The sequence below is a fragment of the Parasteatoda tepidariorum genome, chromosome 5 (genome assembly GCF_043381705.1).
Source record: "Parasteatoda tepidariorum isolate YZ-2023 chromosome 5, CAS_Ptep_4.0, whole genome shotgun sequence".
In the NCBI taxonomy this organism is placed as follows: domain Eukaryota; kingdom Metazoa; phylum Arthropoda; class Arachnida; order Araneae; family Theridiidae; genus Parasteatoda; species Parasteatoda tepidariorum.
This window is the reverse complement of record NC_092208.1, coordinates 85429669-85446222: the sequence shown is the minus strand read 5'-3', so window position 1 is coordinate 85446222 and position 16554 is coordinate 85429669. Positions and strand designations below refer to the sequence as shown.

The 16554-nt window shown below is 30.7% G+C and overlaps 1 protein-coding gene across 1 annotated transcript in view; it reads right to left on the bottom strand.

Annotated features, from left to right (window-relative positions):
- The window catches only part of LOC107457283 (spindle orientation adaptor protein inscuteable), a 37137-nt gene that overhangs the window by 15707 nt on the left and 4876 nt on the right, over positions 1 to 16554 (bottom strand). The window contains exons 2-7 of the mRNA XM_043054022.2: positions 14257 to 14625; positions 5874 to 5990; positions 4123 to 4127; positions 2914 to 4059; positions 1486 to 1640; positions 831 to 1006 (exon numbers count right to left, since the gene is read on the bottom strand). Of these exons, the coding sequence (XP_042909956.2) occupies positions 831 to 1006; positions 1486 to 1640; positions 2914 to 4059; positions 4123 to 4127; positions 5874 to 5990; positions 14257 to 14625 (1968 nt within the window). The remainder of the gene's footprint in view (positions 1 to 830; positions 1007 to 1485; positions 1641 to 2913; positions 4060 to 4122; positions 4128 to 5873; positions 5991 to 14256; positions 14626 to 16554) is intronic.

Sequence of the window (16554 nt, the reverse complement as noted above, 5' to 3'; positions counted from 1 at the left end):
TGTTTAATTGTTGGAGAAATTTGTGAAGAAGTTCATCCGGCAGTCAAATTTAATGTTTGAATGCAGTCGGCTTCAAAAGAGTTCTATCAGATTTAGAGTAAATTTGCCTTTTTTTTAACCCTTTGACGCAGAATTTTTATGAAACATATTTTCATACTCCTTTCCTTATTTTTTATTGAATTCAGGTTGAAATAAGTTAAAAATATTATACCTAGCATTTTAATAATTTATAGTTTAGTTATGAAATACAGCATGAAACACCGGTATCTTCCACGGCGTTAAAGGTAAAATCTTCCAAACACGGCTTACCCATTTTTTATTTAATTCATTGTCGAAATTTCTTTTATTTGCAAAATCAGTTATAGTTAACTTTTTAAATATGAATGAAACTTTTTTTCCTAACTATTTTTTTTAAAATTTTATATTTTAATACAAATATAATTCTGATAATCTAACAGATTTTTTTACTAACTATTAGACTGTTTTTTATCATAAAAAAATACCAAAATATATTTTTGTTTCAATTAGAGCTTCAGAAAAAAAAAATGTATAAAAGGGACTCCAATGTCTTATCTGCGTCAAAGGGTTAATGTGAATATAATTTTTGCACCAAGGATTCTAATAATACATATTCGGAGCAGTGATTATAGCATATCCTGTATAAACCTGCTTATATGAGTAGCGTCCAATTAAAGAATATTCTAAATATAAAATCATGCAATCCTATCAGCGAATGCGATTAAATTGTCATTAGATTTTCATATTCCTATTAAGAAACGTGTCATATAATACCTGGTGTGTGGGACAACAAGCACACACGGTTATCTTACCTGCGCTAACTGCTTAATAGAACTGGACAGCTTGACAATTTCCACTAAACTTGTGCACAGCTGAGCTACCTTTAAGGACAGTGGCACAGTTGATGCTTCTGATTTTAGGGATTCAATCATTTCATCAATGTGTTTGTTGATGTTGATTCCGAAGTCCCATATTCTTTCTGCAGATTCTGAAATAAAAAATGGGTATTAAATATCCGCAAGATGTTATTTACTGCCTGATGTTACAAAATTTAAAGATCTATTAGACATATATTATTAGGCCTATGTATATTATTAGGCCTCATATAGTTGTCGCAGCCACTAAAAAATAAATTAATTAATTGAAATTTATTTATACAGTTTACAATGATGTCTCATTATTGAAAGAACAAAATTTAAGGATCGATTAGACATATATTATTAGGCCTACATATATTATTAGGTCTTATATAGTTGTCACCGCCACCAAAAAATAAATAAATAAATTAAAATTTATTTATGCCGTTTACAATGATGTCTCCTTAATGAAAGAACAAAATTTAAAGATCTATTAGACCATGACTTCGATTAAGAAACAAACACTCTCCTTTGCGGAGTATCATTGTTTTTCTCTTATTTTCTTCATAAACATAAATCGAGTAAAAGCTTATTGATTAGTTCTATTTACCCTGAGCATTTCCAACAGCCAAAGCATTGGGAACCCAGTCTTCTTTAAGCAACACTTTAGCTTGCAAGGCATTCAGGCATTCACTGTCAGTCATCAAGCGGATTTCTTTCAGCCAGCACGATAAAGGACTATCTATTTCAGTATTTTTGGAATCTCTGCAAAAAAAAAATTAGAACAATTAAACTAACCTAAAAGAAATTCATCTCTTCATACATAAATCCCTTCCAGGTTTCAGAGGGCTTTAGTGAAAAAGTTTAGTAAGACAAGTTAGTGAAACGAATGCAACAAAAATAAAGTTTGCAATAAAGGTAGTTTTGCTAAATCCCTCGGCTTAAAGGGTAAGAAAATAAGATCTTTTGCATACATCACCACCAACAAAACAAGGCCCCTGTGAAAAGATTACACATGCTGTCAATACTGTAGCATAGATGCCAACCTAGAAGTCCCATTTCTTCCCATTATTCATTTAACCCAATTGCACTAATGATTTCAGTTTTAGAAAAGACCTTGTTTAGTTTCATTGTAAATTTTCTGTTGGTGATGTAAGAATCAATAAGTTTGATTATATTAATGGGAATGTTGAATTGTTTTAGTTTCTTTCGTGCCAAAAGCTTTCTCCATAAACAGGACTTAAATACATATGTCTTCTTGTTTATAGCGATGGACAAAGTTATTCTAAATCAAATTTATTAAATCAATCATAAAAGTAAAATATGAAACGTACTTAACCTATTTTAATATTCAAGAAAATCTCCCGATAAATCGGAAAATGCAACTTATCGGTAAGTATGCTATAGTTACCATGCTGAATGGAATCTCGAAGGAATTGGACTATCGTATTTATATATGGACGCTATAACTGAGGGATCACTCCACGAGCACCTGCATTCCTGCCAACTTTTACGCATTTGGTGTAAAGTTTTATTTCTATATTTAAAGTGGTAGTAAAATGTATGCTTTCTATATATTCTTTGCATTTATAACTTAATTTATAACCTTTTTTATCCACCACAATTTTTAAAAAAATTAAGCATATATTAAGCATCAGTTCCGATGAAATAATATGTAATACAGTTGTGGAACTCAGCATAAGCCTGGTCAAAATACAGCTTATGTTTCTGCCTAAAATTGTAATTTAAATTCCATTTTACTACCACTGGGGAAAATCATCCTTGAAAGGATTAAAAGTTGGCAGGTATGCACCTGTAAGGGCTGTAAATTAAAATAGAATTATTTCTGTCTTTAGTGCAATGTTAGTTTCTGATGTATTCGTTTTAATCGAATAATTTTTTTTAATATAGCCTTTTGATATTTCATCGGAACTTATGAATAACTTTGTATTATAGTAATGCAGATTTTTAATAATTTTCAAATGCAAAAAGAATACAGCAAAAATAAGAATTAAACAAGCTAATAGATAATACTCACACATACGGTGAAAACGAGTCAGTTGAATCATCGATGCTGAGCAAGTCTTCTGTTTTTTGGTCTAGTGACATATTCTCTTCTTCTTCCATTGGACTCTGAGCTTTTTGTAAACGTGTGTTCGTTTTTTCGGGACTTATAGCTGGCTCACTTGAAGATATAACCTTTTTATTCGTAGACATATTTGGAGCAGGATTTCTATCTTCCTTTTCATCGACGCAGCTGCCATTTAGGGACACATTAGGTGCAGACTTGCTTAATATAACTTCCTGTTTCCTTCGGACAATTAATCTCCTTCGAGGTTTATCATCAAACGATACTTCATCTTCATCGTAATCGACGAATGGAATATCGTTATCTGACGGACTTGGATGAAGTATACTTTCGCAGGGTTTAGAACTAACTCTAGGATCAGTCATCGGCTTTGGAACTATGTACCTTTCCTCAGTTTGCGTGCTTTTTGGCAAAGTGGAACTAAGTCGCCTCTGGAGATGAACTTTGCAAGACAAACCACCATTCATAACTTTCTGCTTTGTATTGATACAACTGCTTCTCCTTTGTATGCGGTTTATGGACGAAACTAGATCGGTATCATCAATTTTCTGACCAGAACTACGGCACACCCCTTTCTTTTGAATTGGACTTAAGTTCACATCCAAATCTGGGCTGTTTAGGAACTCTTGACTATTCACAGATTCTAATTGTGCTATTGGAGCAGATGTTTCGACGTTGATTAATTGTCCACTTTCGGGTGACATGTCTTCATATGGAATACGTCTTCGAACAGACATTCGCCCGTTTGGAAGTCTGTATGGTGTGTTTGCCTGAGGTCGTTTCTTGGTTCCATCAGAATGTTCTTCCCTTTTTGGTGTACTAGTCTGTGGGCCCGTTGTTTTGAGGTGATAGTCGAAAGCCGGAGCAGGAGTTGATATCTTTTGTTTCTCGGGTGATGGTGATAGGTGCTTCTCGGGAGAGGCATTGAAGATTTTTTTTCCTTTGGTATTAGATCCGGTAGATTCTGGAGATTCATCAGATCTGGTTTCGAATATTGGAGTTGTTTCTTCTGCAGAAGCTTCTATTTTAAGCGATCTATTTTTACCAGGTGTTCTCAACTTCTTTAACCAACTTGACGTCTTCTTTTTGTCTGATCTACATTTGCCAGATAAATTTGAGAAATATTTAATTAAAGTCACAAAAAAAAACAGTAATTACAAATTCTGAATAAATGCAATGGGTAGTTTTCATTTTACTTTCGATTTAAATTTTAAACTTTTAACATAGAGTCTGATTTTTTTTTTAAAGAAAATTTTATTATTGTGACACTTATTATTGTACACTTGGACATATGTCAGAAAAGAGGAATTTTCGCCATGTATATCGTTGTAATGTAATCGCAAATGGATCAAAACGAATCAAAAACAGATCGATTTTATGCATAAGTTTCCAAATCCTTATAGTGTAATCTAAAACAAAAGCGGATAGATTTTATACATAAGTATTAACATCCTTTCATTATATAACAGACCAAGTTCTAATAATCGAAAAATTAATAATAGAAAAAAGCAACCAGTAATCGAACTTCGGTGCTTAGGGGATAGAGCGCTCGTCTCACAGGACTCGAATCCCAGCGATGACTGGTCAACAAAAAATCCACACTCAACTCGCACCAACTGCAGTGCAAACATAAACTGTCGTTAGTAGTAGAAAGATCATAGGCTAGAGCAGTGTTTCCCAACGTGGGGCCCACTCCCCACCGGGGGGCAATTTCATTGTAAAGGGGAGCAATTCAAAAATGAACTCGACATGAGTTTAAACCTTTTGCTCTGGGTTATTTAAATGCAATGCGAGATTTCGGTGACAAAATCGAAAGAAAAAAGCGAATTGTTAAATAATTGCGGTCAATAAACATTATGTGACTTAGGGATTTTTTAAGCGACAAACCTGAAATGAAGTATGTGTTTACAGTCGATGGTAAAGCATTTGTGAGTTATTTAGCCAATATCTTTGAAAAACTGAATATATTAAATAAGAAACTTCAAGGAAAAAATAAAACTCTCGTTGATGCAAAAGCGAAGGTATTTGTCTTCATTACCCTTATTGAGTTATGTCAGAAATATATTAACAACAAAAACTTAGAACAGTTTCATTAACTCCAAAAATGTGAAGTAAATGATACCGCTTTACTTGTTATTGTCTATCATCTGAAAATTCTGTCGGCTGATTTAAAAGAAAGATATTCTGCTTTAAAACAAATTTATTTTCCAACATGGATGTTGCAATCCATGTTAGTGGATTTGTCTGATATATCAAATATATCAAGAAGAACTTGCAGAAATGCAAAATGATGAGCCAGTTAAAACCTTATTTAATATGAAAGGAGTGATGGCATGGCTTCGTGAGGAAACAGAAAACAAATACCCAAATTCAATCAAATGTGCAAGAAAACTATTGTTACCGATTCCATCTTCATATTTAGCTGAATGTGGNCTCAATTTTATTAGATAAATAGGAAAGTTATAGATACATTTAATTATTATCCCTGCAAAATAAGATCTTGCAAAATATTTTTTCCGCAACATAAAATCAAAAATAAATAGAGGGGTAAATTTTCTCAAACATAATATTTCCGACCGAATACTACTATAAAAATAATTCACAAAGTTTTGCACAATGACCATAACTATTCTATCAATGCAATTTCATTAGGTAAATGAAAAATTACTAATAAATTCAAATATTATGCCCAATAAAATGCAAAATAAGATCTAGCTCACTAATTTTACTTTCAAGTTCCGCTATATAAAATTGGAAATAAATGGAGAAGTAAGTTTTCACAAATATAACATTTCTGACAGTAACAATCAGCAAAAAACATTACATAAAATTTTGTACTATGATCAAAACTATCAACGCAATTTTATAAAATAAATAAAAAAAATTACTAATCAATTTAAATAGTATACCGAATAAAATGTAAGATCTTGTAGGGAAACGATTAACTTTTCTTCTCCGTCCTTCTCTTGTTTTGTGGTAGATATGACGTAAGTTACATCCGTATTATCTTTCCATTTTTCGTCAATCTGAAATAAAAAGAGATTCATTGGAAATTTTGAGAATGTAATTTGAATTAGCAAAAATTGAAATCGTAAATTAGTTTGAATTAGTTTAAAATTGATTTGTTAATCTAGGGTTGCATAACTTATTTCGGAAAAAATTTTTTTTTTTTTTTTTGATTTCCAGCGTTGAAAATAATTAATTAATATTAACTTAACCCTATGACGCGGAACTTTTATTAAACATATTTTTCATACTTTTTTTTCTTCATAATTTTGTATTAATTTAGGTCAAAATAAGTAAAAAATATTATATTTATCAATTTAATTATTTACGGTTATGAAATATAGCATGAAACATCGATGTCTTTTCTCCGTTATAGGTAAAATCTTAAAAACAATATTTTTTCAATTTACTCATATTAGCTGTTATTTAGATCTAAGCGAAACAATTATTCCTTATTAATGTGTCTTTAATTTACAAAATCAATTATTGATAAATTTTTGAATATAAATGAAAAAAATAATTCAAACTATTTTATTTGGATTTAATAATTTAATACAAATATAATTCCGATAATCTAACGGATTTTTTTAGTAACTATTAGATTGTTTTTTATAATTAAAAAATACCAACATATACTTCTTGCTTAAGATTAGAGCATCAGAAAAAAATATATTAAAAGGACACCGGTGTCCGGTCAGCGTGAAGGGGTCAATTATTACTTAAATAGAATATAAATTTTTGCCTTAAAAATCAAACGGTAAAGTATGTGTAGAATATTTTTGAATTTAAAAATTTTAAAATTTTGCATGCTTAGACTTCTATAACAAATTTAAGATGTGACTGATCTTCAACTTAAAATTTATTATTATTATTTTTACTTAAAGTTTTAATTTACAGATATTTTACACTTTTAATTTTTAAATAAATCCTTGAACAAAATTTTTTTGGCACAGAGTTAAGTTAAAATTTTTTGTTTTTCTTTTTAATTTAAAGAAATTCGAAATATCATCTTTTATTAGTATTCCTGTGTTTTCGAATTTTAAAGTTTCGGCAATTTTCGGCAATTTTTTTTCTCAATATTTTTATTGAAATCAGTTTAAGAAACTGCTATACAATTTCCTATGCTAGTTTTGTAGCTTTTCAAATCAATTTTTGGCTTAGGGGCCAGTCCCGTTTTTAACACTCAAGGGCAATGTGTAAATAATAAATCAATAAGTAATTAAATAATGATAATTATAATAAATAATTTGGCCCTCGGAACACAAATTATGCAGCTCTTTATTTATTTATTGACCTCTTGGTATCGGATATTATCAGAAATAGAGCACAGAACCTTATTTAAAAGAGTAGACTTCAATGAATAATGATTGTACAGTTCTAATAAATAAATAAATAAAAAACGGATCTCCCTGAATAACTTTTGATCTAATGATCGGAACTTCATGTTTTAGGACTGAATCTTAATGGTTTGAGATAGTGACTAGAACTATGCTTGCTGTTAAGTGCCGGCGATATTTTAAGTTACGAAATCAGGCATAAAAGTGGTTTGCCGATATGTGGGAAATATGATCCCAATAGTTGTATCAGGAGACCGAGATTTTGCCATATCGCAAGAACTTTTTAAGCGAATTGAAATTTTTTTGCACACAATTATAAAATTCGTTTATCAATGCAAAAAATAACTTTTACTGAATATTTATTATTTTTATTATTTTATTTAATAATAGTCAAGAACTTGTTGAATTTTTAGGTATACAAATTTTTACATCATTTTAAAGTGTGTTTACGCGGCAAAACGCAACATTTGAACGAAATCGATCGAATAGTTCTTGAAAAATTGAATTTTATTGAACGGTTTTTTTTCTTTTCAAATTTGATTTCTCAGGAATTGTTCAACCGATTTCTCTCTGTAATTTCTTCCATGTAAAATTACTATCTTTCAAATAATGTAAAAATTTTTTATACCTTACAATTCAAAAATTTTTCGACTGTTATTGAATAAAATAATAAAAAATAATAAATATTCACTAAAATTTCCGATCATTAGATCAAAAGTTTTAAGGGTGGTCCGTTTATTTTACTGCGCACTTTCGATTCTTTGCATAAGGTTTGAAGGTAGCTCTGTTGGCAGAATCAATAAACAGCTGTTGCGCTCTTGTTATATTTACAATGCTGTTGAAAAATCAATATTTAGAAAAAAGTGGCAACCTGTAGTGTACTAAGTCAGTTGTAATTATGATATAAATTTGCTTTTCTACTTTCTAAATATGATATTTTTTTCTACCTACATGCATGTTTGGATACATACGTTTTTAAAAGCTTTGATCTTACTTTATTGCTGTTCCGCCATCGTCCTCATCAGGAACTATAGCTAATTCCTGATAAACAATTTTCTGTAATTCCTGATGAAGTCGAATTTAAAAGAGATTTTTTTAGTGACTTTATAATAAATAATTTGTCATATAGACAAATTATTTATTTTAAATGCGTATTATAATTAACTTCTAATTTTCAGTGTGAGCGCTGTTATACGAATACGTTCGTAAAAAGACATATCATAAAAACAAGTTATTATAAATACGTGCTATAATTCTCTAATATTCGGGCCGAGCTCTGAGATAAAACAATATCGAAAAGACTCCTAATGGTTAAAACACATATTTCGATCATGATGTTTTAACAAAATTGGTTTCCATATTTAAAAATATAAGTTACATTTTAATTGGCTAATAAATTTTAAAATTATCTCATATTTAGCATCAAATTAATTAAGATGTGCATTATTTTCGCAATAAACCATACAATAATTTTTCAGTAGAATAAAAAATCTAAAAATAATTTTATAAAGAAAATGAGACTTTATTTTGTAAATTAAAACTAAATTATCAAACTCAATTTTATTAGATAAATAGGAAAGTTATAGATACATTTAATTATTATCCCTGCAAAATAAGATCTTGCAAAATATTTTTTCCGCAACATAAAATCAAAAATAAATAGAGGGGTAAATTTTCTCAAACATAATATTTCCGACCGAATACTACTATAAAAATAATTCACAAAGTTTTGCACAATGACCATAACTATTCTATCAATGCAATTTCATTAGGTAAATGAAAAATTACTAATAAATTCAAATATTATGCCCAATAAAATGCAAAATAAGATCTAGCTCACTAATTTTACTTTCAAGTTCCGCTATATAAAATTGGAAATAAATGGAGAAGTAAGTTTTCACAAATATAACATTTCTGACAGTAACAATCAGCAAAAAACATTACATAAAATTTTGTACTATGATCAAAACTATCAACGCAATTTTATAAAATAAATAAAAAAAATTACTAATCAATTTAAATAGTATACCGAATAAAATGTAAGATTAGATCTTGCTCAGTGTTTTTACTTTTATGTACCATGCGGCCACAATTTCAAAAATTGAAATTTTTAAACGATTGAAAGAACTGTTGATATTCAGAAAAAATGCCTTGCATTTTTTCTGAATCATTTCTCAAAAACATTATTTTACAAGGTTCGTTTCTAAAATGAAGAAAAGTTTTAAGAAAAAGCGTGAAATAAATTTGTTTTCAGAATATTATAAAATATTTATAACAGTTTCATATTTGTTAATATAAATAATAATAACATGCTTCATGGTGTACATTTTGGACGAAAAAACAGGCGATTTGCAAACAAATTTTAAACCGAAACTTGTATTTAATCGCCCTGTGGCCTGTGGCGACCTTTAATTTTGCTTATAAATGTCACTATGATAATAATTCTCTAAGTTTTCTACAACCATCTAAACTATCGCTATTAACCCAATTTTATTCAATAAATTAAATATTGATTATGAAAATAAAATGAGTGATAAAATCTTGCATAATATCTTAAGTTCCACCTCACAAAACCTGATATAATTAGAAACAAAAAGTGAGGCAAATTTTCGCAAAAATATCTTTTGAGTAAATTAGCAACTATATATTTTTCATAGTAATAAAAACTGCACTATTATTATTTAAAATAAATGAAAAATATGTGAAATGAAATGTTAGACAATATCTTACCTTATTTTTACTTGAAATTACACCTCAGAAACGGAGATGATTGAAATTATAAAATTTCTAAATCTAATGATATTTCTAAAACTAAATCCTAATGATAAATTTTCTTTTAAGACACAAAATTACTATTTTCTGAGACATAATGAGGTTTTTAAAGTCTAGGCGTTTCAGTTTATTCCCAGACAGGATAACTATAACACGACAAGCCTTTTTTTATTTCGTATTCTAAGTAGTGCGTTAATAATAACAAAAAGTTAAAAGAAAATTGTTTGGTAGTGATTCAGAACAATGCGGATATAGTTTCTTGGAATTGAAGCAATAGATGCGTTTTTAAACATTTGGTATAAAGTCTCCCCTTTGGTAAAAACTATCGAGTCACAATTACTTTATAGTGCATAATCTTCATCTCGATATAATCTTAATCCAATTTGTATATTAAACGTAAAATTTGCTATTGTAGGGCTCCCAGAGGTGTTCTAAAATAATTAAGTAATATAAAGTCTAAAAATATCTGGCTAACAAAAGCACGAATAAAAAGAAAACGTAGAACGAAATGAATTAAAAATAAAAGAACGAGACAATTGGGTATAATATAGCCTACGTCACAGGTTGTGTTGTTCCTACTAAATTTAACCCATGAACGGCATTTTCTGCGAGCCTAACTTCAAGCCACAAATAAACAAACGAAGTGTTCGATCGTTTAAATAGCTGCTCGCCAGATTTTATTGCATTATAAAGAAAAGTTACTGAAACTAAATACAACTAAATAAACAGCAACAACTAAAACAAATAACAACAACTACTAATAACAATAACTAAATAAACAACAACTAAATTCCATTCGTTTAGCATTGCGTCATATGTTGTTCCTACTAAATCGAAGTAGTTGTGTTTTTTTCATATTGTACCCAATTTATGGAACAGAGCGTTGTTGACTTTTGATAAGAATAGTTTTTGTTTTGAATTTAAGGCTCATACTAACACGTTAATTGTTTTTCCCCCCCATTTATTTTGGTCCCGCAGTGGACTGATCGTAAAGACACGGTTCCTAGTTGAACACCAAAGTCAAGCATCACTGGCTGTGGTCAGTAAGCGGATGGGTGACCACTTTGTTCAGCCTACGTAAGGACCGAGGATATGCGGTATCAGTTCTCGTTAAACTGTTCTACCGTAAAGATTCACGCACAGATCATCGGGCTACCAAAGCAGGGGAGCCATCATCTATCTGCACAGGATTAAAAATGCGGTGGCATGTCTTCGGATCATCCTCATGGATGTTTCCCAGACCGTCGCCAATAGCCCATTGGGCAGCGCTAGTGTGACGTAAATAAAAGTACCTACCATTTATTTTGCAAGGTTATTACTAACCCGTTCTGGGTACATTTTAATTTAATTTTGTTTAGTTCGTGCGTGTAATTGGGTATACTATAGCCTACGTCACAGGTTGTGTTATTCCTACTACATTTAACCCATGAATGGCATTTTCTGCGAGCCTAACTTCAAGCCACAAATAAGCAAACGAAGTGTTTGATCGTTTAAAAAGCTGCTCGCCAGATTTTATTGCATTATAAAGAAAAGTAATTGATATTCGATTTTTGATTAATAATTGATTTATGTGGATAGTGGCATTTATGTGGATAGTGGCATAGCATTTAGCATTGCGTCATGGTAAATGTTATTCCTACTAAGTGGAAGTAGTTGTGTTTTTTTTATATTATACCCAATTGTCAAATAAATGTGCTTTTATAAAAAAAAGAACTGTTTCTTTAATGTAGCTTGATTCGTTACAGTAACAGTAAACGAATTATCAAACTAAGTGGAAATTTCTCTGGTTTAGCAACCACTTAACCCTTTGCAGTCTAATGTTGCCTCTGAGGGGTCTTCATCAGTCACCACTCTAAAATGAATTTTTTTAATACCTTTGTAACTAGTAACCACTGTCCTGCAAGGTTCAATGCTAAGACCAATACTTTTTCTAATTTATAGTAAAGATTTCCCCGTTGACAGAAAAGATCAAAATATGTAAACCGTGTTCTACTCTGGTGGCACACTTTAAATCAATTTGCCTAAACTGAGCAGTCACTAAAATCCAAGATCAATTAGACTCAATAGAAAAATGATGCTCCAAGTGGAATACAAAAATTAATGATTCGAACTTTTTCGTTATTCGACAAAACCATAAAAAGAAGATCAATGATAATAATAGGCTTGCTTTGTTCATTGAAGAAATCTCAATAGTCATTAGTGCCAAATACTTAGGTTATTATATTAGGTTATTAATTAGTTACGGTTAATAATAATTATTATGATGTTAGATTATTAATTAGTGCATCACACTATTTAATACCTTAAACTGGAATAAACACATAACTAATATCATAAAGAAAGCCGAAGCAGCCTACTAGGCACCGCAGCCTATCTTATCACATAATTCTAAGAGTGCTTTAACCGGTTAACGCCCAGTGTCATATATATAGGACAGTTCCTTTTTTCAAAGACATTCATTGTGGTGGGAAAGTTTTTTCAGTATTTTCATTTATCTGGGTGAATTAAAAGATTCTCAGATACCACAATGATTTAGTTATTTCTGATTAGATGCAGAATTATAAGGAGCAAGTACTTCTTGATCTATTAACATACCCTCCAACTGCTACGGAATTTCCGTAGTTTCAGAAATCTTCTTTTCAGACGGTAGCAAAATTAAGGTCTTAATATTTAAAAAAAAATTTATTTTAGTGTAACTTGTCCACTATTACTTATAAAAGTGCAGGCCATATGGCTAGATTCTTAAGTTCTGATAAAAGTTTTATGAGAGATCCATTTGCTTTAAAAATTTCTACTTTGGTTCGCTACCACTAGAAAGAATTATTTTCAAAATCCTCATAAGTTGGAGGGTATGTATTAATGACTTTTTGAATGCCCTAACAGTAGAAAAACCAATTAATTTCGATAATATATTATACCACTTTTTTCATAAAACCACTTTTTGTAGCATTTCAATAAATAAATTCGGGACAAAACGGGTTAAACACAAAAAAAAAAAGTGTTTTTAGAGAGTGTGCCATCAGCCCAATCTTATACTACGCATCATCAGCTTGAGGTTCACTTACAGAAAGAGAAATTAGAAAACTACTGGTATTCGTGACTAAAACTTTAAGAAGGATACCAGGTGCAACCTGGTTTATTAAATAACAGAACGTTACTTCAAAAGACTGATAAACTAAATCAGTGCATCCTGCTGATAATGTTAAAGACAACTTTTAAAAAAAAGTGGTAGGAAAAATTTAATTAAATGTGTTTATTTATTTAACTACCAGTTTCATTTAAAAATGTAACAAAATAATAATTTTGGAACCAAATATACTAATATTAATGTAACTTTACATATTATATGTGTAATGTTTATGCTTATTCAAAATTACAGATGAAAATGAGATAATCGCACCAATCTCGAGCAATTTCGTAGATTTAAAAGGCATGTACCGAATTGGTTAGTTGGCATTTATATGGTCAATTATTTGGCAGCTCTGACACAGGAAAAAAATTTCCTAAGCCTTCATCTTTGAATCCATTTTTTCAATAAATTTTTAAATGAAGTAGTGAATGAAAACGTAAAAAATTGCTAATGACTAACCAAGTAAGAATTTTATTTTTTCATCTCTTTCGGTTCAGCCAGTATTCTATATTTAGATCTTAACTGAGTGTCTTAAATTTTTTGTATAAAAGCAAGAAACGAAGTAAACTTGATATGATGTGCCAGATGAAGAGCTGTGCTAATGCAACGAAAAAATAAAGCATGTAACTAAAGTTACCAACATGAAACACTACCAGCTGTTAAGAATCTTCTTTGTTTCAAAGTGATCAAAACCCCAGAAAGGTGCGCTAAATATTGACAAACTTTTGAGTGGAAAGGGCAAATAGTTATCTTATCATTTTATGACGTAGTGCTGTTAATCGAACTTGTAACCCAAACGTAAATATTTGCCTCAACTTTGTTTAAAATCTAAACAAATGCCGGTTTAAAGGGAAAAAAACAAACAAGTAGAGCTCATTGTGCTACAGAGCTGCTTGAATCTCTTTCCTGACGTCGAGGAGGAGCAGTAAAAGTTGAAGCAAACATTTACGGAGGAAACGAAACAGTTAAAAGGCCACATAAAACTGAGTTTTCAGAATAAAACAATGCAGATAGCCAAAAGAGAAACGAATGTTAGAATTGACTTACCTGCCTGTCTACTTTAAATCCATTACCGTTCCGTACAAACACATAATTATTGTTTTTAAAACAAGCAGGCCATCCGGTATCCAACAAAGTATTTTGCCTCTTTCTTTGACTGGACGATGGATATCGGCTATCCGGAGCCAGGGCCAATCCCGGATCAATTCTTTGCTGATCCGGTGACCGCCTACTCACATTTAAGGGTGAGTACTCAACTTCTTTATGCAATGACCTGGCCAAGGAATCATTGCTGCATGCTGATGTCAAAGTTGGATACTGCCTAGCCTTTTGTGTTGCCACTACCATGACGCAGTTATCCCAATCCGGATCTTCTTCTGCTTCCCAGTAGGTGGCGTTGTTCAGTGGTGAAGAGCCCTAAGAAAAAAATTGTTGTTTAGAGAGATTTTGCAAAGCGTTGTGGATTTCCTTAACCCTAACGCTATTTAACCCTTTGCAGTCCGATGTCACCTCTGATGCGCCAGTAACAGTCACCGTTCAAAAATTGAAAATTTTTGTACCTTAATAATTAGTAACCACATCATTTTAAGAATTTTAAAAATTATTCAAAAATTGTGCAGTAATATTTATTTTAAATGATTTAGTGCTTATTTTAGTTCAAACAGTTCTCGGAGTGCAAAGGGTTAAACTTCAGAGCGCATGCATAAAAATTCCCAAACAAATCGCAGGAAGGCTGGCTGTTTTTCGAAGGCATCTTAGCAGTATGAAATGATGTTTCTTTTGGGAATAATGTGCTATTTTTATAACTGCTAAGAGTTTGCAACTGTTACTCATGACTATTATGACAAGTTTAGCCTATCTAAAGTTAGCACTGTCTAAGCTTATTCTGTAAATGGCGCAAAATGTCAATATGGAGAAAACCCATAGTTTTGTGAAAATAAAGAGGGTTTGTGGTCTAATTTTTTAATATTTAAAAACGTACTCTAATGCTGTATTACTTGGGTTTATAAAAATTTGCAAAAGCTGAGAATTATTTAGTGATTTTGATAATTTTCATCTAGGTTAAAAAATGTCGCCAAATTGGCGAATTTAAAAAAAGTTTAATAACTTTTAAAGTATTTGAGTTATTTGTCTGTCGAAATCAAGAGAATGTTGATTTTCACTGGAGAATGTTACCAATCACATAGTGGCTTTGGTGAATGTCCGAGATATTTGGTCTATCCAATTTTATCTTAATTTATTCGTTGATATTATTATATTTATTCTATATTTTAATATCTGCTGATGATAGATGAGGAGAAACGTCAGACTTTGGAGTACCGGTTAAATGCATATTGGGCAGTGACACTTGACCTTAAAAAATATTGATGTGGGGTATACCGGGCAGTGTCACTAAATTGGATCTAATATATATTTCGGACATATACCAAAGTGAGATTGTGATAATCACCGGTGGAAGTTAACAATAATCTATTTCGGCCATTCATAGAAACATATATAAATGCTACCATTTGCAATGAAAAAATTAAAACTTTTATCAAAGTGCCAATTTCGCACTTTTTAATATCATGCGTTTACAACATTCTCTTCAGTGCGTAAATCATAATAGTCATTAAAAATGGTCTTGTTTGCATTCATAATTTAAATTATATTGTGACATCGACTATCTTTTTAACAAACTAATAACAAGAGGTCTCTCTATATAATATGAAATCATAATAGTCTGATGCCGTTTTCAATTGTTGTCGGCGCATTTTTATTGGCCGGAAAATCACGTGGTAGGATCTAGTTTTCCCCATTCTTTTCCATTTTTTTCCCCATTCTTTTCCATTTTTTATTGTTTAGGTTGTCATCAGCATAAAATTATCAAAAGTCGTAAAGGCATTGTTTTCCTTTAAATATTTTTGTATCCCTAATTTAAAGTTATTTTTCAGTACTGCCATTATTAGCGAAAATTTTAAATTATGGTTGAGGACTCATCAAATTTGTTTGAACAATATAATGCATTACGAATATAAATGCTTTTTAAAAAAGCGATAGTTAAAAAAATCACTTCTGTCCACCAAGAGTGTTTATAATACTAATAGATAGTAATATTTGGAAGTGGGAAGTAGAGGCGCAAAAGTGTAAGTAAACAGAATTCCTTTTAGTACATAGATGTTAAGTGAATATTTTTAACTTTAGTAGAAAAACTGTTTTCTGCCAAGAAAAAACTACTAGGGGGCTTTGCCCCCTAGTGTTATTATAACAAGTTAATCATTTGCTTGAAAAACAGAAAAGCACTTTTTTTTCATTTGGAAAGCTATTGGTAAAACATTTTTTTCTTTAAAAAACATTTTAGACCTC